The sequence below is a fragment of the Mytilus californianus genome, unplaced genomic scaffold, assembly GCF_021869535.1.
Source record: "Mytilus californianus isolate M0D057914Y unplaced genomic scaffold, xbMytCali1.0.p SCAF_6, whole genome shotgun sequence".
NCBI classification, from domain to species: domain Eukaryota; kingdom Metazoa; phylum Mollusca; class Bivalvia; order Mytilida; family Mytilidae; genus Mytilus; species Mytilus californianus.
Genome location: NW_026262712.1, coordinates 29,378,491 through 29,404,388, shown reverse-complemented (window position 1 = coordinate 29,404,388; position 25,898 = coordinate 29,378,491). Strand labels below are relative to the sequence as shown.

General features: G+C 33.8%; 2 protein-coding genes and 1 long non-coding RNA gene across 4 annotated transcripts in view; 2 read left to right on the top strand and 1 right to left on the bottom strand.

Moving 5' to 3' along the window:
* Positions 1–8,754, bottom strand: part of LOC127705054 (uncharacterized) — a 36,040-nt gene extending 27,286 nt beyond the window's left edge. The window contains exons 1-3 of the long non-coding RNA XR_007983620.1: positions 8,676–8,754; positions 6,564–6,609; positions 486–667 (exon numbers count right to left, since the gene is read on the bottom strand). This is a non-coding gene — a long non-coding RNA (uncharacterized LOC127705054). The remainder of the gene's footprint in view (positions 1–485; positions 668–6,563; positions 6,610–8,675) is intronic.
* The window catches only part of LOC127705049 (transcription intermediary factor 1-beta-like), a 605,637-nt gene that overhangs the window by 526,180 nt on the left and 53,559 nt on the right, over positions 1–25,898 (top strand). The window lies entirely within an intron of this gene.
* The window catches only part of LOC127705046 (uncharacterized), a 43,804-nt gene continuing 43,058 nt past the window's right edge, over positions 25,153–25,898 (top strand). The window contains exon 1 of the mRNA XM_052209306.1: positions 25,153–25,262. Coding sequence (XP_052065266.1) covers positions 25,238–25,262 — 25 coding nt within the window. The 5' untranslated portion in view covers positions 25,153–25,237. The remainder of the gene's footprint in view (positions 25,263–25,898) is intronic.

Below are 25,898 nucleotides of genomic sequence, written 5' to 3'. Positions count from 1 at the left end.
TAACTAAAGCTTGAGAGCTTGAGAGGGATATCAGGAGAAAGAGGTACCAATACCTAAAGCTCTCAAGCTTAAGAGCGATCTCAGGAGAAAGAGGACCAATACCGAAAGCTCTCAAGCTAGTTTGAGAGAGATATCAGGAGAAAGAGACTACCGTATCATGCTGTGGAAATATAATCAAATAATTTATAAGAAAAACCTTTGATACCAGTGGAAATTTTCAGACTACATTTTGTTTATGGTTTTTGTTGCTCGGTCTTTATTTTTCTATGTGGCAATTTGTAAACTGACGATTGTTTTTTTCTTAGTTTTCAGTTTATTTTTTTTTTTTTTTCTTTATGGGATTATCGGTTTTTCTTTGACATATGATTTTTATGGTTGATTTTGTATCTTCTGCCTCTTCTTTTTTTAGATATTACAGGAAATTGAAAAGTTAAAACTGTTTTCTAAAATTTGTAGTTAGTATTTTCATCAACTAATTTTCTTACTGTCAGAAGAGTCAGTGACAGCGACACGATTTGTTCCTGACCGGAATTGTCGTGGGGCTTCAGTTGTTTTTAAACATCCACAGGACCATCCACACACTGCGCAGACTCCAAAACATATTGCTGCTAATATTGCGAGGAAAATTAAAATTCCAATGACTAATCCACCAACACTGTAAATAGTGCTGAAATATAAGTCATTGTCACCTGTTAAAGATTAAAGTTTATACTGCACTCGTTCTATTTGAGCAGTCAAAATGCGTTGACCGTATATTTCTATGTCATATACAGTCACTGACCTGATATCACTTTTCCTCATGAATATTTAAATAGAAATTACCGAAATTATAATTAATTATTCATACGACCTATTCAACCTGTTCTTGTTTCCAATGTATACAACGACTCAAACTTATTTCTTTTGCAATTTATAGTTTGCAAAACATATTTCACTTGTTAATATTTTTGGTTTGCAAACTATAAATCATTATGTTTTATGCTTATTAATTGTTGATATTTTAGTTCATTCTCAAACAAATTCGTTCACCATCGATTGCGGGTTTCAACAGGTAATGTACATTTCATTGTGTTGTATATTTCTCCGCCTGCATGGTATGAGGCCTTTTTATAAAAGGGGAAAGTTTTCCAATATTTAAATAAAATAATAACATTAACACATTAAACAACAATTGAAAATGCTTTTTTTAGATTGCAGTATAAAGACAATAATAGTGCATTGACTTGACATATCAACGATATAAGGATTCGGCCCGAAACGGGGAAAAAGCTCGGCAGAGCCTCGCATTTCCCCGTTTCTAAGCCTCATCCTTATATCGTTGATATGTCAAGTCAATGCACTATTATTGTCTATTTACATATTCGGCATTACCTAACTAAAGGATTGTCGTGCCTCCGTTTATTTCAAAATACTGTTATCAATTGATAGTATATATATTAAGGAATTTAGAAAGCAGAATAAAATGGAAAGTCCGTGTTCTTGTTTTTGAGATATAAGCAATTGAAAATTTGGCGGGAAATGATTCTCTCTAGGCTTTTCATACATTTAACCTTGGCATTTTTTTTTCTTTCAAAAACTATGAAAAAAATAACAAGGTTTTTTTGTGATTTTAAAAAATGGCTTTTTAAACAATATGCAATAAAATTATGAAAAGAAAAGTGGGGATTAGTGAGCAAATCTTTTAATGGATTAGACTAGAGGATTCCGAATATCTGACAAAAAAAAGTCAAAAACAAGAGTAGCGAACATCCTTAAACAAAACAATGTGACATAAACAAAAAACATTAAAACGAACTTTTTTAATAATAGTGTAATTTCAAAATATAAAAGGAAATGAATTTTGTCTTTCATTTTATAACAGTGTTTGTATAATTTCTTCTCTCTTAATATTTCAAGATATGATATCTCCCCTTTCTAATAATAAATTGTGGTCACTAAGTTCAAATTTGGAACAAGACAGATACTTTTGTTCTGAGATATTTATTTTTTGCATATGAAGACCAAAAGTAAAATCCCATTAGGTGAAAGTTTTGGGCCAATACAAAGAATTTAACGAGACTTATTGAGAATATAATCTAATTCGTTAGGGAGCAACCATTTAACTTCAAGGGGGGTTTATGTTTTTTTGTTTGAGTCCAAAAAAAAATTTCGCGCAAGCGCGAACAATTTTATTTAGTTTTTCAAAGCTATCAATCAAATTATTTTGTTCAACACTATAAGGTATAGGGAAAATCTGGATTAAGAATATTTTTTTTTGTCCTCTGCTTGAACAAAATATTTTTTTTCAGCAATATGGGAATCAGAATATTTTTTTAGGAAAAAAACCATAACCCCACCCCCCCCCCCCCCCCCCTTAAAGTTAAATGGTCGTTCCCTTAGGAACAAGTGGAAGTCTGCCCAGATCAGCCCTACACTTAGTTTTTCTGTCGGGTTCACTGATGAATTAAATTTATACTCATTTGTATTTGATATTGATTTCAAACCACAGGAGCTACATATATCTATAAATAGGAATTCCTGGGGGATCTTTTTTTTTTGTTATGAGAACCCCCAGTATAAAAGAACCTTAATTATAAAATTTGAAATTGTTAATCAATTAAATATTGAAGCTAACACGACGGTTGCCACATGTGAATCTGCTTAACTCAGTCCCTGTTTTTGGTAGGGTTCGTGTAACTCAGTCCCTGTTTTGTTAGGGTTCGTGTAACTCAGTCCATGTTTTTGGTAGGGTTCGTGTAACTCAGTCCCTGTTTTTTGTAGGGTTCGTGTTACTCAGTTACTGTTTTTGGTAGGCTTCGTGTAACTCAGCCCCTGCTTTTGGTACGGTTCGTGTAACTCAGTCCCTGTTTTTGTAGAGTTCGTGTAACTCAGTCCCTGTTTTTGGTAGGGTTTGTGTAACTCAGTCCCTGTTTTTGGTAGGGTTCATGTAACTCAATATTTGTTTTGGTAGGGTTCCTTTAACTCAGTCCCTGTTGTTGGTAGGGTTCGTGTAACTCAGCCCAGGTTCGTGTAACTCAGCCCCTGTATTCGGTAGGGTATGTGTAACTCAGCCCCTGTTTTTATAAGGATTCGTGTAACTCAGTCCTTGTTTTTGTAGGGTTCGTGTAACTCAGTCCCTGTATTTGTAGGGTTCATGTAACTCAATCCCTATTTTGGTAGGCTTCGTGTAACTCAGTCCCTGTTTTTGTAGAGTTCGTGGAACTCAGTCCCTGTTTTTTGTAGGGATTCGTGTAACTCAATCCCTGTTTTGGTAGGGTTTGTGTAACTCAGTCCCTGTTTTTGTAGAGTTCGTGTTAATCAGTCCCTATTTTGGTAGGGTTCGTGTTACTCAGTCCATGTTTTTGGAAAGGTTCGTGTAACTCAGTCCCTGTTTTTTGTAGGGTTCGTGTAACTCAGTCCCTGTTTTTGGTAGGGTTCGTGTAACTCAGCCCATGTTTTTGGTACGGTTCGTGTAACTCAGTCCCTGTTTTTTAAGGGTTCGTGTAACTCAATCCCTGTTTTTAGTAGGCTTCGTGTAACTCAGTCCCTGTTTTTGTAGAGTTCGTGTAACTCAGTCCCTGTTTTTTGGTAGGGATTCGTGTAACTCAATCCCTGTTTTGGTAGGGTTCGTGTAACTCAGTCCCTGTTTTTGTAGAGTTCGTGTAACTCAGTCCATGTTTTTGGTGGGGTTCGTGTAACTCATTCCCTGTTTTGCTAGGATTTATGTAACTCAATCTTTATTTTTGGTAGGGTTCGTGTAACTCAGTCCCTGTTTTTGGTAGGGTTCGTGTAACTCAGTCCCTGTTTTGGTAGGGTTCGTGTAACTCAGTCCATGTTTTTGGTAGGGTTCGTGTAACTCTGTCCCTGTTTTTTTAAGGGTTCGTGTAACTCAGTTACTGTTTTTGGTAGGCTTCGTATAACTCAGCCCCTGCTTTTGGTACGGTTCGTGTAACACAGTCCCTGTTTTTGTATAGTTCGTGTAACTCAGTCCATGTTTTTGGTAGGGTTCGTGTAACTCATTCCCTGTTTTGCTAGGATTTATGTAACTCAATCTTTATTTTTGGTAGGGTTCGTGTAACTCAGTCCCTGTTTTTGGTAGGGTTCGTGTAACTCAGTCCCTGTTTTGGTAGGGTTCGTGTAACTCAGTCCATGTTTTTGGTAGGGTTCGTATAACTCAGTCCCTGTTTTTTGAAGGGTTCGTGTAACTCAGTTACTGTTTTTGGTAGGCTTCGTATAACTCAGCCCCTGCTTTTGGTACGGTTCGTGTAACTCAGTCCCTGTTTTTGTATAGTTCGTGTAACTCAGTCCCTGTTTTTGGTAGGGTTTGTGTAACTCAGTCTTTGTTTTTGGTAGGGTTCATGTAACTCAATATTTGTTTTGGTAGGGTTCCTTTAACTCAGTCCCTGTTGTTGGTAGGGTTTGTGTAACTCAGCCCAGGTTCGTGTAACTCAGCCCCTGTATTTGGTAGGGTATGTGTAACTCAGCCCATGTTTTTATAAGGATTCGTGTAACTCAGTCCTTGTTTTTGTAGGGTTCGTGTAACTCAGTCCCTGTTTTTGTAGGGTTCATGTAACTCAATCCCTGTTTTGGTAGGCTTCGTGTAACTCAGTCCCTGTTTTTGTAGAGTTCGTGGAACTCAGTCCCTGTTTTTTGTAGGGATTCGTGTAACTCAATCCCTGTTGGTAGGGTTCGTGTAACTCAGTAGCTGTTTTTGTAGAGTTCGTTTTAATCAGTCCCTGTTTTGGTAGGGTTCGTGTAACTCAGTCCCTGTTTTTGTAGAGTTCGTGTTAATCAGTCCCTGATTTGGTAGGGTTCGTGTTACTCAGTCCATGTTTTTGGAAGGGTTCGTGTAACTCAGTCCCTGTTTTTTGTAGGGTTCGTGTAACTCAGTCCCTGTTTTTGGTAAGGTTCGTGTAACTCAGCCCCTGTTTTGGGTACGGTTCGTGTAAATCAGTCCCTGTTTTTTAAGGGTTCGTGTAACTCAATCCCTGTTTTTAGTAGGCTTCGTGTAACTCAGTCCCTGTTTTTGTAGAGTTCGTGTAACTCAGTCCCTATTTTTTGGTAGGGATTCGTGTAACTCAATCCCTGTTTTGGTAGGGTTCGTGTAACTCAGTCCCTTTTTTTTGTAGAGTTCGTGTAAATCAATCCCTGTTTTAGGTAAGGTTGGTGTAACTCAATCCCTGTTTTGGTAGGGTTCGTGTAACTCAGTCCCTGTTTTTGTAGAGTTCGTGTAACTCAGTCCATGTTTTTGGTAGGGTTCGTGTAACTCATTCCCTGTTTTTGGTAGGGTTCGTGTAACTCAGTCCCTGTATTTGGTAGGGTTCGTGTAACTCAGCCCAGGTTAGTGTAACTCAGCCCCTGTTTTTTGGTAGGGTTTGTGTAACTTAGCCCCTGTTTCTGGAAGAGTTCGTGTAACTCAGCCCATTTTTGGTAGGGTTTGTTTTACTCAGTTCCTGTTTTTGGTAGGGTTCATATAACTCAATCCCTGTTTTTTGGTAGGGTTCGTGTAACTCAATCCCTGTTTTTGGTAGGGTTCGTGTATAGCTCAGTCCCTGTTTTTGTAGAATTCTTGTAACTCAGTCCCTGTTTTTGGTAGGGTTTGTGTAACTCAGTCCCTGTTTTTGGTAGGGTTCATGTAACTCAATATTTGTTTTGGTAGGGTTCCTTTAACTCAGTCCCTGTTGTTGGTAGGGTTCATATAACTCAGCCCCTGTATTCGGTAGGGTATGTGTAACTCAGCGCCTGTTTTTATAAGGATTCGTGTAACTCAGTCCTTGTTTTGGTAGGGTTCGTCTAACTCAGCCCCTGTTTAAGTAGGGTTTGTTTTACTCAGTTCCTGTTTCTAGTAGGGTTCATGTAACTCAATCCCTGTTTTTGGTAGGGTTCATGTAACTCAGCCCATGTTTTTGGTAAGGTTCGTGTAACTCAGCCCCTGTTTTGGGTAGGGTTCGTATAACTCAGCCCTTGTTCATGTAGCTCAGCCCCTGTTTTTGGTAGGGTTCGTGTAACTCAACCTTGGTTCGTGTAACTCAGCCTCTGTTTTGGTAGGGTTCGCGTAACTCAGCCCCTGTTTTTGATAAGGTTGATGTTGCTTTTTCTTTAGTTTTCTACGTCGAGTTGTATTTTCTATAGTAGGACTGTTAGCAGTTGTAATCTGTTCGTTGTTTTTCAATTTTTTTCGTCGTAGTATAATTGTCGGTTTTTCTTCGAATAATAATTTTAATTGTCCCTATGGTATCTTCCACCTCTTTTTTTTTTCTACATTGCAGGAATCGCTAGTTTTTCATTCTCAAATATCGCGGTAATATCAGTTTGTGGACATTTAATGGATTTAACATTGTCAATAAGACAGAAGTCGGATTCACAAAAACTTAACGACCAATTTGATTGTAAGTCATGAACAATTGAGCATACTTGCAATCAATCCTAGTCGTAAGTATTTTATCTTTTAGATAACCGGACCGATATGGAAAAGACCATGTTTTAACTTCTTTCTCATATACTTCCAATATTCGAACGCGCTTAGACTGATAAACCCTAGACCAACCACGAAGTCAATATGAGCATAGTAAAGAAAGTCTTACCTCATGCAGCCTTCAAGGCCGTCACTACATTCACCGACTGTCAACTCTACAATAGTGGTTGTAAATGGTTATTTCGTATATACTACCAATATGTTTAAGATGAAAAAAATAAAGGCGTCGATACTAAAGTGCATTAACCATTCGGAATCTGAGTCTCATTTGGCCTCTTCTTCAATGCTATCATGATCAGATAACTTTGATCTTCGACCTATGCCCTAGTTATCAAGAAGGTTAATATAAAAGAAGATGTTAGGTATGTATACATCAATGAAGAAACAACCCATCGACATAGAAAGAATAAGATATATAGTACGTTAACATTGAGGTAGTTAATAAAAAAAAAAATAGGTGTGTATATACAATATACACACCTATGTATATACACACCTGTGTGTGTATATACAATATGTCATGCGCTAAATCGCCCCGAGTCTAAAAGAGATCTGAAAGAGTTCATTTTGTCCTCAGTTTTCGCAGTCGATTGTGCGAGGTGATGCTTCGGATGGTTCATGAATGTTTCATCATAAATCCGTACGGGGGTAGACTGATTAATATCTAAGTCGCGAAAAGCGCAATCAATTTCTCAGCTAAACTTGGTGTAAACTCATTAACATATCTTATTCATGATACATGACATATTTTATAAAAGGATCCGTCGTTCCTGAAGATGTTATGTTTCTATAACATAGTACACTTATACAACCACTCTAATCAATCGCATCAGATTCTATTTCTATATGAAAACTTCAAAAACCAAACTGCCCATAAGATATCTGTCTAGGATTAACGAATTAACAAATTGCTTGATTATATCATGGATGTTCGAAATGTGGTCACAGATATGATCTATTCCCGAAATAGAGTTCCAGAGAATATAAAGTACGTAAACATATTTCAAAGCATAAGATTAAGATGAGCTTGCCAAGTTTAACTTAGTGAAATGATAGCTACAATGTGCAATTGTACATTTTTAGTATTTAAATATTAGAAACCAAGGGAGCAGTTAACAATCACACGTCGAAGAAGGGAGCCATAAACAATCAAACGTCGACGAATGGAGCAGTTAACAATCACACTTGACGAAAGGGGCCATAAACAATCAAACGTCGACGAATGGAACAGTTAACAATCACACGTCAATGAAAGACATTCAAGGGAGCCATAAACAATCAAACGACGATAAATGGAGCAATAACAATCAAAAGTCGATGAATTGATCACTATTAAACAATCATAGTTACGATCATGAAGGAAGCAGTAAACAATCATACGTCAATGAATGGTGCAGTAAACAATCATACGTCGATAAATGAAGCAGTAAACAATCGAACGTCGATAAATGGAGCAGTAAACAATAAGATGTCGATGAAGAGAGCAGAAAAATAAAATACATTGATGAATTGAGCAGTAAACAATCAAACGTCGACAAATGAAGCAGTAAACAATCGAATGTCGATGAAGGGAGCAGTAAACAAAATAACGTCATTGAAGAGAGCAGTAAACAATCAAACATCGATGAATGGAGCAGTAAACAATCAAACATCGATGAATGGGGCAGTAAACATCATACGTCGATGAATGGAGCCATACACAATCAAACGTCGATGAAGGGGACAGTAAACAATCATACGTCAACTAAGGAAGCAGTAAACAATCAAACGTTGACGAACGGAACAGTAAACAATCATTCGTTGACGAAGGGAACAGTAAACAATCATTCGTTGACGAAGGGAACAGTAAACAAACAAACGTCGATGAAGGAAGCAAACCCCCTATTCCCTTTTCCGCCTGGAAACGCCAAACTTAAGGAGCAGGAGTTGATGACTTTCTCTGAATACCTGAGTTCACCGCTCTGTGTTCCATCTTTAGTTTTTGATGTAGTATTTTTGCCTGTTGTCTGTCTTTACGTCGTTATATTGACCTACTATTTTAATGCCCCTGTGGTGTCTTCTCCCTCTTTTTTTTATCTATGTGTACAAAAGAAATGATAAATGGATCAAGACATGATTTGACACTCAAATCAATACACACCGTACGTCACGTAACGTTTTATGATGAATTTTATTTTTTCAGTTATATTTCTTTCCAAATTGACTTAAATTACAAACTTACCGAACTTCACATATACAATTGAAATTGTCAATAAATTGTTCATCGTTATTCGTGTATTTTACTTATTCCTCTTTGGCATATTTCCTAACATGAAGCTAATATGAATTTGAATTTAAACCACTTTAATTTTCAATATCGAATTGACAATAATACTGTTATAGATGCTTACAACTGAACCGTAACTTGTATTAAAATACAAACGGTTTCAATACATATATTTGAAAATGTAAATCTGTTAAATGCATATAAAAATGATTCAAAATAATATTACTGTACACAATTTAGAAATAAACAGTTTTTACTTTTGAAAGGTTTTGAAATATGATGATAACAATAAACATTATAATAAAGGTAATTTCCCTGCACAGTAAAGCGTAAAGTGGTCGTTGTTTCCGTCTGTCCGTCCGTATGTTTGTCTGTCTGTCCGTCCGTCCGTCAACCAACACTGTTGATTTCTTGTTACATAAATGTTTAGTGATCGTTCTGTCTGTCCGCCTTTCCCCGACGCTGTTTATTCCCTGCTACAGTAAAGTGTACAGTGACCGTTGGTTTGTTTGTCTGTCCATCCGCACATATTTTAATAGGTAAATAGGTGAAACTTATGTTGCGATAAAACAATAGAAAGTTTATTCAAATAAATGTTTTGCCATTGTATTTGCAGACATATAAATATGATTTTATAAATCTCTTTTTATTCTTACATGCCTAAATATTGCACGCTATTTATCAATATTATCATATTGCATTTTGTACTGTTTTTTCTCTTGTAAATCCCTCATATGTGTGAGCACTTCGAAATTACTCTATTGAAACATTTACCCTACGTCATAACTACTCGGCCATTCTCGCTACGCCTTCGTATCGGTCGTTCTCATTTAGGTGTAGCGATAATGTATATATATACAAGTCTAAATTGAAAACAACGTTCAAACCTATGATTGCGTTGGATAAAAACCGCCATTTTTATACGTGTGCATGCAAAACAAATTTTTAGGTAGAGGGGTCTAAATACAGCACAAACAACATTTTCCAAATACCAAAAAAGTGAAAAAGTATATTTTAACAAAACGCATTTGACTAGCAGGTCGAACAACTGATGTTCTTAAACCCTGCCGACTGCCATTGGCGATTGCCAAATAAACGGATCACCAGATGTAACAAAATGGATCTTATGATAATTTATTACCAAACAGAAAACAATAAACTTGCGGAAAAGATGGTATACCGCAAACATGAGATGCAAAAATTTGTACACCATATCCGGATTTCGACAATTAATGTCTCTTCGGTGATGTTAGGAATCGAAACGGTATTTGGAAGGTCATATAATTTACCTCAATTTAAGATAGACTCTTAAATTTTGAAAGAGTCGAAATAGGATAAACGGATCATATAAACACGAAGGCAAATATAATAAAAGCCCAAACGAAAAAATATAAACAAGTCTAAATTGAAAACAACGTTCAAACCTATGATTGCGTTGGTTAAAAAGCGCCATTTTTATACGTGTGCATGCAAAACAAATTTCTAGGTAGAGGGGTCTAAATACAGCACAAACAACATTTTCCAAAATACCAAAAAAGTGAAAAAGTATATTTTAACAAAACGCATTTGACTAGCAGGTCGAACAACTGATGTTCTTAAACCCTGCTGACTGCCATTGGCGATTGCCAAATAAACGGATCACCATATGTAACAAAATGGATCATGTAATAATTTACTACCAAACAGAAAACAATAAATTTGCGGAAAAGATGGTATACCGCAAACATGAGGTGCAAAAATTTATACACAATATCCTGATTTCGACAATTAATGTCTCTTCAGTGATGTTAGGAATCGAAACGGTATTTGGAAGGCCATATAATTCACCTCAATTTGGGATAGACTGTTGAATTTTGAAAGAGTCGAAATAGGATGAACGGATCATATAAACCCGAAGGCAAATATAATACAAGCCCAAACGAAAAAATATAAACAAGTCTAAATTGAAAACAACGTTCAAACCTATGATTGCGTTGGATAAAAACCGCAATTTGTATACGTGTGCATGTAAAGTAAATTTCTAGGTAGAGGGGTCTAAATACAGCACAAACAACATTTTCCAAAAGACCAAAAAAGTGAAAAAGTATATTTTAACAAAATACATATATATCGAGCAAAGGTGGTCGAGTGGTCTAGTGCGCCGGGCATAGTGCAAGTCGATTTGGTGCCACGATATCTCAGTAGCATGAGTTCGAATCCCGGCCAGGGAAGAACAAATACTTGCTTCCGCTTTACAGATCTAACATTGTTGGGCTGTTATTTAGACGAATTATATATAAAATGTTATGTCAGCATGGTCAGGATACTCAAATCAAGTTATATGTTTCTTTTTTTTATTATCAAGTCATCAATTACATGTAGAACATTCAAAGGACACACAACAATTGTTTGTGATTAAGTATTATTTTTTGGAAGAGAAGATGTTGAAGAACAAGTCATTTCCTCGCACGTTTATTAAAAAAAAAAGAGATTCTGAACTAAAGGGAGGCGATAAAGTCAACGAGATCATAAAGCTACAAACCCTTGAAAAATCGACAACTGCATGACCAAAAAAAAAACCCGACAACCAACTAAATGTCCTAAAAACACTACACAAAAAGACAAAGAATGAGCAACACGAGCCCTGCAAAATCAAGGGGTAAACTCCACAAGGTTCAACAGGGTCCAATTCCCGGTAGGGTTAGGGACGTTATATCTGATACCCAGATTGTCATGAGTACTCTCTCTCCCTTAAAAGAGTGCGGAGAGTTGTCTCATTGGCACTCATACCACATCTTCCTATATCTATTTGCAATACATATCATTATAAATAAGAAGATGTGGTATGAGTGCCAATGAGACAACTCTCCATCACAGTCACAATGTATAAAAGTAAAAAGCGAGAAACAAGAAACACCTATGAACCACACCAACAAACGACAACCACTGATCAACAACAGGCTCCTGACTTAGAACAGGTGCATAAAAATGCAGCGGGTTTTAAACGTTTTAACAGGCGCCAACCTTCACCCTAACCCGAGACAGTAATGTAATATTACAACATAAAATGACACACTATAAAATATCAATTGAAATGGCTTAACTCGATCAAAAAGACATTTAAACAAAAACAAGTAAACATACACTGAATGAATAAGTTTGATATATGACACAATATAAATACAGTATTAATTAAAAAAAAGATGTAGGAACCGTGTCAAAAAGACAACTCTAACCTGGGACAAAATGGCGTTAAATAAAACAACGTACTCAGGTAAATTTAAATATAATAATTGTTAGGAGTACGGAAAGCATAAAAAATAAATAAATTTGTTGTTCACAGGACGAGTACATAAGTGAAAATTTATCGTCATACTAAATACTTATCAAAGGTGGTACATATTAAAAATAGTGAGACAAGATATAACACAAAATAAGTAAACATTGAATTACAGAAATGCATTACAAATTGTATCAACAGGTCAAATTAACACGAAAGTACAATTTGAGAGTACTCGCAGTTACTGAAAGCTAGTTAAAAGCCAAAAACAATTAATAATAAAAAATCATATCATAGCATGAATAATGTAAGCAGGTGGTCGCTGCCATGGAAGACTACTGAACCTAGTTCTCATACTGTATTGGCATCTTAAATTCTCAGTTCTTTCATTCCTGTCGAGCCATTTTGCATGACTTGAAGTGATATTGCGTTCTATTGTATTACTGACTTTTTACTCTGTCATATTGGAAATATATTATCTGATGGCTACTTATAAAGTAAACGTAAATACCATGGGTAACGACTGAGCAACATAAACTTCATTAAAACAGGGGGAGGGGGTTATCTCAGGTGCTCCGGGAGGGTAAGCAGATCCTGCTCAACATGTAATAAGTTATCACATTGTCAAGATCAATTAGGATGATGTTGTGATTAAGAACAGCAATACAAGCGTTGCTCCTTTGGTTTTGTATAGTGCGAGTAGGGATTTTGAATTGAAATAACACCATACAATAAATCTTGTATCGTCTGCATATCTACAATACTTGGATGTAATTGGTCCGTTAACATTTTTATCTTTATGTTGCCGAAACTGCTTTCGTACTTCATGTAAACACTGTGTCAATTTCACTGAGACACAAATGGAATTTGATGTGTAAACTGGGCAAATTAACTCCTTATCTGCATGAGAACTGTATGTAAAATAAAAGAGTCAGCTGAATTTATAAGTTTGTCCATTGTTCATCAATTTTTTTTTAATTCACCGATTTTAATCAAATCAAGTTGTCATTCAGGGCTTCATACTGTTGATGAAGGCATTTATTAAGACTTTAAATGGTATTTTTATGCGCAGTGTATATTTATTTGAATACTTCCCCTTTTCCAAGAGACTAACAGTTTAAGATTATAAATCAAATGTGTCTATTGTATTGTTATCAATAGAACAAGATACGTACTTCTTCGCCATTATACTTACGTATCATTGAAATGACAATTTATTTTCTGCATCAAAGTGTACAGTCCGTAGCATTTCATAAGTTTTATATTTTGAATTGGCATTTTGTTACAAAATTTTCTTTGGCTTTCCACTAAATCGATGTATTTGGACAATTGAGCGGATGCTAATCTCAGAGAATATTACGACTTATTTTCGCTGAACTGGCGTTTTCTGTTATATTTATGAATAAAAAAAGTAAGTAAGAGTAATTATTGGGGGCAACTTTACACTACAAACGTCTGAAAAATATAGAAAAAGGTCAAATGTCAGATTCTCTGGCAGAAAGGCAGAAGACGATCCAATGATATTTTTTACCTACGGATATTTTTTTCAACGAGATGTGCGTGTTTTTTTTTTAATAGAAGTGAACATAAATTGATATGTTTGTGTGAATGCAGAGAAGTTTTTCTATAACAAATGTATTTTCAATTGACAATGAATCGGTCACGATATCAGGAACAACTACACCAGCTTCTTTAAACTATTTAGAGTGTGTACAGATAAAAATGGTGTGAAAACGAAATTGTAAAGGTATTAAAACTGGAAAACTATCCAAAAACAAAATGGATTTCACTACCACACAGTCATTCTTTTTCTGCTCCTCCCTATATACTATTATCCTCTTTTTCTGCTCCACCCTATATATACTATTATCCTTTCCATAAACAAACACTCTGTAGTCTCTGCACATACGTATACGGTGTCGAAAATTCACAAGTTTAATAAATATGCAGGTACAACTATTTTTTTTAAGCCAATTACCTACAATAAACGTGGATATTTAGGTCAAATAAATATTGAAATTATATTTGCAGTCTTATCCCAATATCATACAAATAAACAATATGTATACCTTAGTTGATTTAAATCATTCATATTATATTGTTTCTTTTTGACTCAGTTATTTAGAAAAGAACGAACTGTGAAGAAATCTCAATTGGTTGTCTCTCTTGTTTAAAGCATATATATACTGAACATCAGAAAAAAATATTCGCTATTTTGAAAATCATGGTAAATAAAAAAAAAATTTAATCATAAACATAAATGTTTTAAAGCTTACTTTTTTGTATTTGTTTAACGATTAGACAATATTTCTACTCAAATTCGAAAATCAAGTGTTAAACATTAATATTTTTTTCCAAGTGTGTGTTGAGACATGAATATAGACAACGGAAGCAAAGAAAGTTTCCTGTTTGACTTTCAAAATATGTAAGTAAGTTCATGTTGACAAATATACTATTCTGTTTGTTTGGGGTTTTGAGTATTCAATGCATGCAACTAGGACACGACATTAAATTATTAAGGAAATCAAGACATATCATCGTAAAGTACATTAAAATTTACAATATGTGATAATTACATCTGTTTAACTCCGTTTGGATACGATATTTATATAGAAATGCATACCAACTGTAAATTATTTAGAACTGTATATTCTACTTTCCTTTTTGGGTGATTAATTTTTATAATATTTTGCATTTACAGCCGATTTCATTGAGTGTGTACGGAAAAGGTAGAATTCTTGGTTAGCTTGCTTGCTAGCTGAACCGTGAAGTCATTTTTAGGTTAGGTAAACTACCCTCCTTTAAGAGTAGACTAGTCCGACAGATAACCAATTTATCCGTCTGTATGACTAGACTACTTCGAAAGGAGGGTAGTATACCTTACCTAATAATGACTTCACGGTTCAGCTAACAAGCAAGCTAACCAAGGATTCTACCTTTCCCTACACACTCAATGAAATCTGTTGTAAACTTGTTCTATTCTTACACATTGTAAGTATTGCTTATTGTTTTATTGCAGTTTACCACATACACGTACTACTGTAACCAATTTGGCGGAATGATATTTACAATTTTCAAAACAAGTTGTTTCTTTTATTTTCAACGCAATTGCGATTAAGTCACCTGGTTTATAGATCTTTATACCTAATTGTTTAGATCTTTTACGTAGTTATAGAAAGACAACCAATCTCGAATAATGATGCCTCAGTCAATAAAATCCATAAACAGCATAAGACTCGAATCTATCGAAAATTGACTACAACTTGTATACACTTACGTGGTTGTTAAGTCACGACAAAGGGTGAATTTATCTTCACTAATTACAAAGATAACAACGAAAAAGTAATGGTAATAAATGCTGCAGGAACAGTTGAATATACCATTCCACTTGCTGAAGTTCAATTTCTGCTCTTTGACTGTATCTATAAGCCGACAGCAATTAACTGTTACAACATAAGGAAGCAGCTACTTTTGACAAATGAAAGTCAATAAGCTTATGTTTATAACATTTCTTATTTCTAATCAGATATTTATACTTGAAGAGTATAACAGATGTGTTGTTCCTTTCATTTCTATATGTCTTTATAATCTTATGATTCTTATTTTTATCATTTGTCCGAACTTGAATATATTTCTTTAAATGAAATTAAGATTGTTAATTAAAAAAAACGTTTTCTTAGTATGACTATATCTCAATATGTAGTAGTCTCAGCTTGTGAAGAGAATAACTTTCAATGTATGATTGTAGATTAATTTAAATTAAAAGTGTTATGGGGTGTACAATTGAAAGCACACACCTATTTTGGTAAAAAAGACATGTAGGGATGGGAAAAATTTAATAACGGATAAGGACCATAGAAGAAAAAAAACCTATTATGATATATTTTGAAGAAGATAAATAATGCAATGGGCTTAAATGATAAAGTAAAAAGCTTTTCATTACATTCAAAACGGACTCTGGCGCCGTGTACAAATGTAATTATTGATATGTATATATCATGGATTAAGGCAACGTGTTATTTAGGAACATATACATTCATGTAATAAAACAAAATGTATAATTATAAAACTGGCGAAGACTTCGTACAAATTATTTCATGCATTGTCTAAGTGAAGAACTATGATCAGAAAAACAAACAAAAACCAGATATAAAGACATTTTCATTATGTTTATGGCATCATATAACAATTGCGTAGGAAGCTTGAAAGAAAAAAACACAATGTTTGAAATTACCAATTTTAAAACTGACCGACTAACAACTCTGCCTATATTATTGAAGTAAAAAAACCGGGTAGAGTACCAATACATTTTGTACTTTATTAAGAGTAGCCTAGTCAATTTAGCTCTAAAATCGCTCAACCTGCAACTAATTGCAACACAAGGTTTTTTTAGTGCAAATTATAATATAGACTTGTAATAACAACATACTAAAACTATACATTGATATAATTTGCGGAAAAGGTTATTTTAGGGTGAAATATGTGGTTTTTAGAGAAAAAATGCTGAAAACTGGAAAAGAAGAAAAATTGTTATTTATGGTTACATTTTTAGACCTAAAGCTTGTTGAAGACAGGAAACCTTATCTTAATAGAGTATTACGTAGTCCTATAGTTATTATTATTCATATTGAAGTAATTTTGAGGTGAAATGAGTGATTTTTAGTGAAAACAACGCTGAAAACTGGAAACGAAGAAAATCTCCGTTGTTAATGGTTAATATTTTTGAAATTTGATCTATATAGAAAAAAGAACATACAATTTTATGTTTCATTTGTAAAGTCCTTTAGTTATCAATATTAATATTTGGATAATTTTGGTTGAATATATGTTTTAAGACCGCAAACCCGGAAAACTGGAAATGAAAATATCTCGGTTATTGATGGTTAAAACTTTCAAATTGGGATCTTAACAGAAAATAGAGAATATTAACTGATGTTTATCTTAAGAAGTCCTATAGTTGTTAGTATTTAAAAATTGTAATTCTTGTGTAAAATGTGATTTGTAGAGAAAAATTGTGAAAAATGGAAATAAAAAACTCGATTATTCATGGTTAAAACTTTTAACATAGGATCTTTATAGACAGACTATATTATCTTATGTTTATCGCATATGTATTCCTCTTGTTATCGATATCAATAATAATCATATTGTTGTGTGAAATATTTTGTTTTACACACTAACTACAAAACAAGAATATATCCATAGTACACGGATGCCCCACCCGCACTATCATTTTCTATGTTCAGTGGACTATGAAATTGGGTCAAAACTCTAATTTGGCAATAAAATTAGAAAGATCTTATCATAGGGAACATTTGTACTAAGTTTCATTAATATGATTGAACTTCAACTTCATCAAAAAATACCTTGACCAAAAACTATGCCCCTAAGTGAGGGGTATATAAAATGAAAATTTTAAAATCTTGGTTATTTCTAGTTTGATTTTTAAAAACGAAAAAATGGAGAATGGAAACAGGGAATGTGTCAAAGAGAAAACAAGGCCACTAATGGGTCTTTAACATAGCAAGTAAATCCGGCACACGGAGATGGGCTTCATCTGACCCCTTAATTATTTTGTACACTAGTTCAGAAAAATGGACACCACCCTGAACTCCAGTACATACAAATGAACCAAAATTATCACAAAAAAAACACACACACACAAGACAAACAAAGGCTAGAGGTTCCTGACTTGGGATAGGTGCAATAAGTGGCAGGGGTAAAACATGTTGTGTGAGAACTCAACCCTCCCGTAGTTTCTCTAGACAATATAGAATAAACAAACACACAGTAAAACTCAGTCTTAAATATGTGCATTTTGTGGAAGTTTGAAATTTTATCTTATGTTTCGGTTATGTATTTATAGTAATTATACGTGTAGGTATAATAAACAAAAAAATGATTGTGTTCAAAAATAACTGTAAATCAGTTTGGTTACTGACTTTGATTTTGTCATGTTAATTGCTGGAAAAGTCATTTTTCTTGTGTCCTTGCATCGTCACTGACTGTAGTCCTTTTTGTGTATTTTTTCATTAGCTACTTTTACAATATTTGAATTGCATAAAGTCACAGTTAAACACAGACGATGTGATTGCAGATTTCTCTTAATGTGTTGCTAATTTTATTAAGCAAGCTCTATCAATATCCACGTTTAATTTCAGATATATAAGCTTTTTAAATTTAGGAACATATACTAGTTCACTGAATTAGCATTAAAAGAGGGACAAAAGATACCAGAGGGACAGTCAAACTCATAGATCGAAAATTAAATGTAGATCTGATATTGTTTAAGGCAATTTCAAGAGCAGCTTTGTCAATACGATTATAAGTTTACCTCAAGAGCTTGAATCTAAATAGTAATTGTACTAAAGTGGTCCAATTTTGGATGTTGAAAATGAGATAAGCACTGTTGAATGAATTAATGGGATCGCTTCCTGGAGGAAGTGTTAATAGCAACAGCGCCTTTTGTGTGTACCCTATAAACCTGCATGTATGTGGTGGTCTGAAACATCAACCAAATGGTAATGACAAAGAACTAACATGGGTTGTCTGCTATGTGAAAATATTATGGTCAAAGATATATATATATACTTACTAGTATATAAAGAAAGGCATTACTTCTTTATTTAGTTCTTTATTTAATATATCTCATTGAATTAATTTAATAAAAGGTAATCAGCTTTAGCCTAAGAACTGTAAAAAAATTATCATGCATCATCTGTGTATGAATTAAAATTGTAGTGTCTGTGGGCGACTTTGATGGCCAGAGATAGCGTTTAGATAGTCATGTCTAATCTGAAAGTATGTCTGTTGGTTTTTGTTAGCCGTTTGGGTTGCTTTTTCGTTGACTTTAAAAATCTCAAATCTCTCTTTATTCATAAATATACTCTATTACAGATATATCAATGTTAAAGACGCTGTTTTCTGCTTCCGGAATGCTGACCTGTATTCAACTCATTTGAACGAAACTAAAAAATACACCTCATGCCAAAAGAATATAAATGTTTAGCTTTTAAGGTCCACTAAACTCTATCAGTGATCTCTTGGTAGTAAGTTTGATCGCTTGCCAATGAATCCATCACTTATTATAAAATCTCCCCCACTTTAAAAACATAAGAAGATGTTGTATGATTGCCAATGAAAAAACTTTCCACAAGAGATATCAATGATGTGGGTTTGGATGTAAACAACTATAGTTCATCGTCAAAATATAAAACAAGTCAAACGAGAAACTTAAAGGCCTGATTAATGTTAAAACAATAAACGGAAAAACAAATATGACAGACAGCAAACAATAACAACCAAGTAATAAAGGGCCACTGACTTGTGATAATCATATGCATAGTGTGCAGGGTTAATAAAATTGAGAATGGAAATGGAGAATGTGTCAAAGAGACAACAACCCGACCATAGAGCAGACAACAGCCGAAGGCCACCAATGGGTCTTCAATGCAGCGAGAAACTCCCGCACCCGGAGGTGTCCTTCAGCTGGCCCCTAAACAAATATGTATACTAGTTCAGTGATAATGGACGTCATACTAAACTCCAAATTATACACAAAAAACTAAAATTAAAAATGATACAAGACTAACAAAGGCCAGAGGCTCCTGACTTGGGACAGGCGCAAAAATGCGGCGTGGTTAAACATGTTTTATTTAGATCTCAACCCCCCCCCCCCCCCCCCCTATACCTCTAGCTAATGTAGAAAAAACAAACGTACAACAGTGCGCACAGTAAAACTCAGTTTAAGAGAAGTCCGAGTCCGATGTCAGAATAGGAAACAAAAGAAAATAAACAAAATGACAATAATACATAAATAACAACAGACTACTAGCAGTTACTGACATGCCAGCTCCAGACCTCAATTAAACTGATTGAAAGATTATGTCTTCATCATATGAATATCAGGCACAATCCCTCCTGTTAGGGGTTTAGTATTATACCATCATAAAATATATGAGAAGAACATAACCCGTGTCATACCAACAACTGGTTTTAGAATAAATATGTTTAATTCCGATGCAAAGACCCTATAAGTGAATCAATATTAAAGCCAAAATATGCAATCTTTAATGACCTGACAACAGTATCGTAAATATATCCTGTTAACCCTGTTTCCGAGCACTCAACCCTCCAATAATCAGGAACAGTTTTTATTTAGGGGCCGGCTGAGGACCACCTCCTGGTGCGGGATTTTCTCATTGCGTTGAAGACCCATTGATGGCCTTCGGCTGTTATCTGCTCTTGATCTGGTCGGGTTGTTGTCTCTTTGACATACAGTATTCCCCATTTCCATTCTCAATTTTATTTAAATAGCAAACAACGTAAGAACAAATTGTAAAACCCAGTTGAAAAGGGCTCAATTCAAAAAGAAACACGCAACGGACCTACAGACCTTTCTTTGTATGGGAGAAATTCCAACGAAAGTGAGAGGAGATGAAAATTTTCTTCAGTCTATAGTTAAGAATAAGAGTACTGAAAAATCAAAATATTCCTTGGTGAGTGCGTGTTTGTTAGCTAGTAAGTGTCATGTCCCTATTTACTCTTTTTCGGGATAATTTACTTAGGTAACAGAAAAATAGAAGACACCAAGGGGCAATAAAAACTTTAAAAATAAACAAACAACGCCATGTTAAATAAGAAACTTACAGAAATAAAAGCAATATAAAAAAACTCCACGGAAAACTAAAGATTGAACATGACAAACCCAACATAAAATCGGAAGTGTCTCGGATTACCTCGAGTGAAAGCTATTTCTGCTTCTCTAGTGGCAACCGTCGTATAACTCTTGGTAAGTAAAGGTGCGAGAAGAAGAGGATGTTATAGTAGATACGACAAATTGAAAAAATGAAAAACAATTTATAAATTTCTCGTTTCTGACGCGCTTTTCTGAATTTACCTTCATCTTGTTCATAAGGAAACCTCAAAGCCAACTATTTGAAAGCTTAGGATATTTAAGAACAGTTGAAGAGATTTATGACCAAAAATGACCTAAAAATAATAACAAAATCCATCTAAGATCAAATTTGCCTGAGGAACATGTCATATGACGCAGATATTTCACAAAGGCCAAACAAATCATTATCATGGCTTCCGTAAAACTTACAAAGGGGTGGCTTCCAGTTTACTGTTTGAAACCAATAATGCAAAAGCCTCCGTTTAAGCATTTAGTCTTTTAGGGATTTTTTTTTTATTAAGAAACGGAAGCCCAGGAATATCGTTCAAAGTTGGAAATATATACTTCATATGCAGTGAAGGGTCTGCTTGAATATTGCTTCATTACAATGGAATTTTTAGGAAGACAAAATTGAAATTGTCGTATTGTTTAGTTCTCAGCCAAACCTTATTGTCGATTTCTGAACGTAAGTCAATATATGAGACAGTCTTATCCGTATCTTAGATGCAGTCAACACAGTACACAAACTTTGAATAATTCTGTGAAAGGTCATCATCTATATAGCGGAAAGTAAAGCTAAACAATTAACCCAGCTGCTCAAGGTTTCCATAGAATTGCATAACGGTTGTTGAAAAACACGTCCTCCATATTTAATGTTTAAAATATGTTGCCAGATATATAAATCCAGCAGTGAGAGCATTAGAATTAAATGATAGATGAGTTTTAAACATTTTTGGTTTCCTTTGTTATAGGAGTTAAATCTAATTATTGTTTACATACGTTGCTTACCAATTCATTGTCAACTGCTATTATACTATATATATATTGGACTATTATTGGACTGTTATACTATTATATATAATCAACGCAAGTTATATTTTGATCTCTCCATGTGCTACAAATAGCTATGCAGTAAAGACATATTTAACTGGTTGATTAAAAATGCCTCAAATACGATTTTATTAGGCTTTCGAAAAACATAAGAGATTCCATATCAAAAAGACCTATAGGATTTCAACTCTTAATTTGAACAATTTGAACCAGCAAAAACGATCCACTTTGTGTAGATTTAATCCTATTCAAAAAATTTGAAAAGAGGTATTGTTGTGATAGTCAAAAATATATTTATATTATACGTCGTTGAAAAGAATATTATAATTTTAATTGAACACTGTCAAGGCGTCAAACATTTAGATGTAATTTGCCAACTTGTGTTTCAATTATATATGGTAGCGTCAAGTGCGGTGCAATGTGGGTAACATTGCATCGAAAGTAATTGCAAAAGAAATGGTTTGTAAAATGGTTTTAATTAGACAAGTTATAGCTTATCTTTTTTTTGTCGGTTTGTTTGTGTAAGAAAACCTTGAACACTTTTCCTTGAACCTGCTTCCATATTTTGCATGTTAGTCATTACAGAATGTATCAATAAACGGTTAGGCCTTAAGGTTTATCTTTACAAACAAGAAGTTCAAATAAAAAAATCAAGGACAACAATCTGTTGTACATATTATATTTACCATGATTCTATATTAAACCCTGAATTTTTGGAGCACTAATAAACACTACCTTTCCACCGCCTAAAATACAATCTAAGACTACCTTAACTAGCCCAAATGATGTCCGAGACATATATCACTACCCTCTAGTTACATGCTTCCCAAATTTAGGAAGTGCTCAAGCGAGACAAGCTTTTTGAAAAGCTAATACTTAAAACATTCTATCTTGACAAAATCGATTTAAAAGAGTATACGTAGTAGGTTTGTACCTAGAGTTGTATCCCTTCACATGTAAGTACAGACTCTCATTATTTATGTGGTAACGTATATGTTAAAACGTAATTATACTGCAGTGTGTGTATTTCTAACTTGGTTATTTACTAGATACACCAAAGAAGGCGTAAACGTATGGAAATATTTGTATACTTAAATGTCGTCTTAAGCACTATAAGTTATCAATATGTAATCAACGAAAGGACGACAAGCAGTCACCAATCAGAGTAACTGCGTCTCCCTATATCATTCTTTCTGATAATTCAGTAATAAAAAAATAAATAAAAGCGCTTGGAATGACTATTTTTTTTATATTTGATACTTGATTTTGAAATTTACCATGATAGTAACATAATATTGAATATCAAATTTTAGTTCTTAGCATTGTGTATGAATTTCATAAAATTTGGACGAGGAAAACTTTAGTAAGAGTGTGGAAACGAAAATGGGATGGACAATAGGACATACAAGTGTTACACTTAATGCCCCATAGCCTATGTCAGTGGCATAGAAATAAATATGCATAATGGTACATGTATATGTTTTGACATTTTTTTGGCATATTACTCATATGCTTTATATTTGAGTATATATGAGATTATGCGAAGTATAAACATTATTCCCTAAAGGATATAGTTTACAGCAAAATTGATATTAAGGCTAAGATATTAAGAAAATAAGACGATGGAATTTATTTGTATGTCCCTGTCACCAGGCGAAGGGGTATTAAGTGTTAACATGGTTACCCTTGATCGTAACATTTGAAGAAAATTGCAATTTTTAAGATTTGATAAAAACAACAGTTCAACATGTTCAGATGTTTAGGATATTTTTTTGTTTAAAAGAAAACCCCTGTAATTCAGTGGTGTGTGTTGGTTCATGGCTGTCATTTGTTTTCCCTAAATAAAATTTAAGATAAGGCCTTTAGTTTTCTCATTTAACATATTTAAACTTTCAAATTTTTCATGACTATACATTATGGGAGTTTCATTGTTGAAGGCCAGACGTTGACCTATTATTGCTTAAATGTTTTTGTCATTTGAACTCTGGTGTATGGTTGTCTCATTGGCAATCATGCCACATCTCTCGATTTTCAAATAATTTAGAACATAACTAATGCCATTAGTTTTGTCTTATGAAAATGTCAGAATTGTCATGCTAGGCCTTTTATTCTCACCACCTAATACTGTATGGGTTATGGTCATTGTTGATTATTGTTCAGTGCCTTATAGTTTTTAACATCCCCCTCCTTTAGTTGCGGGTGGATAGTTTCTCATTTCCAATCATACAACATCTCTTTATCTATATATCTATGTTTTTTTACCAGTTAGAGAATGCAGGACAGAAAGCCCATAGACAAAAGGGTACAGGAAAAGTGATCGTAAAGTTTTGAGATAAATTTGTCTTTGATTTACAATATTTATATGTCTTAAGTTATATTTCGTATTTTCTTGAACCATCATATGTAAAACCATTTTCGTATCAACTTAATTGTCATAAAATTCATATTTATCTGGAAAATCAGCTAATACAAAATAAAGTACAATGTCTGTTTCAATTATATCTTAAAGTTAATTTGTTCCTAAAAAATATCTTTATTGATAATACAATAAAATCAATGTTAATCATATTTATATATCATAATTTATATTAATTATTCTCCTCTTCCATGTCTTCTTGGGCGTCGTGATTGAGGCAACCGATAGTAATAAATAATAGGTTGGTAATTTCAACCGATTATCCAACACTAATGTATATAATAAAGTGGATATGGCTTTTTCAATATCACACATCGTATCAACCCTCAACTAATTCAATCCCTCGAGCAGAGCTCTTGGGATTATATTTTTGTCTTGGGTTGATACAGGTGAATTTACGTATAGAATCGTTTGCGCTGACATGAGAATCACCTGAATTTCACGTGAGTTAAATTTGCATGTTTTAATCTGTATGGGTTGAATATTACTTCTTGTTTAAGCTTTAAAGATTAGAAAACGAGGTTCAACTCAATATAAAAATACGAGACATTTTTTGGAGTAGCAACACAAGATTGATTCAACTGCAAGTCAACATTTTGATAATAAGTATTTTGAGAAATACACGAATATAAAAGTACAGGAAGTCATTAATTCAATAGCATTAATTTTCCAGTAGATTTTGATTCCACACATGATTTTTCTTTTTAAACAGTTGTATGTACACGTATTGAATAATACAAATTTCATATTTAGATATAAAAAATATATATCAATTTGTCAATAATACTTTGACAAATCCAAGTTTTTATACATTCCAATTTTAGTCGTATTTTTGAAATCATACAAAAATAGAATCACCTATAAAATGTTTATTTTAAACAACATCTTATCAAATTCATCAATAAAGAACTAAATTTAAACATGTGCTTGTATTATATCTTCTTAACGATTCAATGCACACAAATTACACCTACAATCGCATTGTTAAGATTAAATAAATTGTTATTTCTGATGCGATATAATCGGTTGGATTTATTGACATAGTAGAGTATTCGAGAATCATTGTGCAATAACTTATCGCCCGATGTTAATTGAAAGATTGATATGTTGGTACAATGATTCTGCGTATGTTTTACGAAGGTAAATTTCTACAATTCTTTATACTTACAAACATATAAGTTTAAAAACTCAAGTTGATACCTTTTTTTCTGTTCAATTTAGATTATATTTGCAACTGTGTTGAAGACTCATTGGAGACCTAATGCTGTTTTCTGCTCTTTTGTCTGGTTGTTGTCTCTTCGACGCATCCCCCTTTTCCATTCTCATTTTTAAGTTCATAGAACAAGTTAATGTTGTTTATTTTATTTACCAACTTTTCGTCGATCTTGGCTGTACTTTTTATGATTATTCCAGAAATTTAAATGCCAATCACGGAAAACAATTTAAGCATTTTAGAACAGATGCTGGCAGTATATGTCACTCCTATGAAGAACATATTTGGCATATCATCGTTTATAGTATGTTCTTCTGAGGAGTACGCTATTTCTGCTTAAAATGTGTCACAAATAGTGTTTTCCTTTGGAAAAAAATAAATACTATCATAATGATAGTTTTCATTTCGGATTCATATCAATGTCATATGTAACATAGGTATTCATGTCTGTTGATATACAAAACATGTAAAGGAAGATTTTTTCAACCTAACTAGAGGTTACGTATGTGAAATAGGAATATATGATATTATTACAAAGAAATACCTACCCACCAGAGACCATG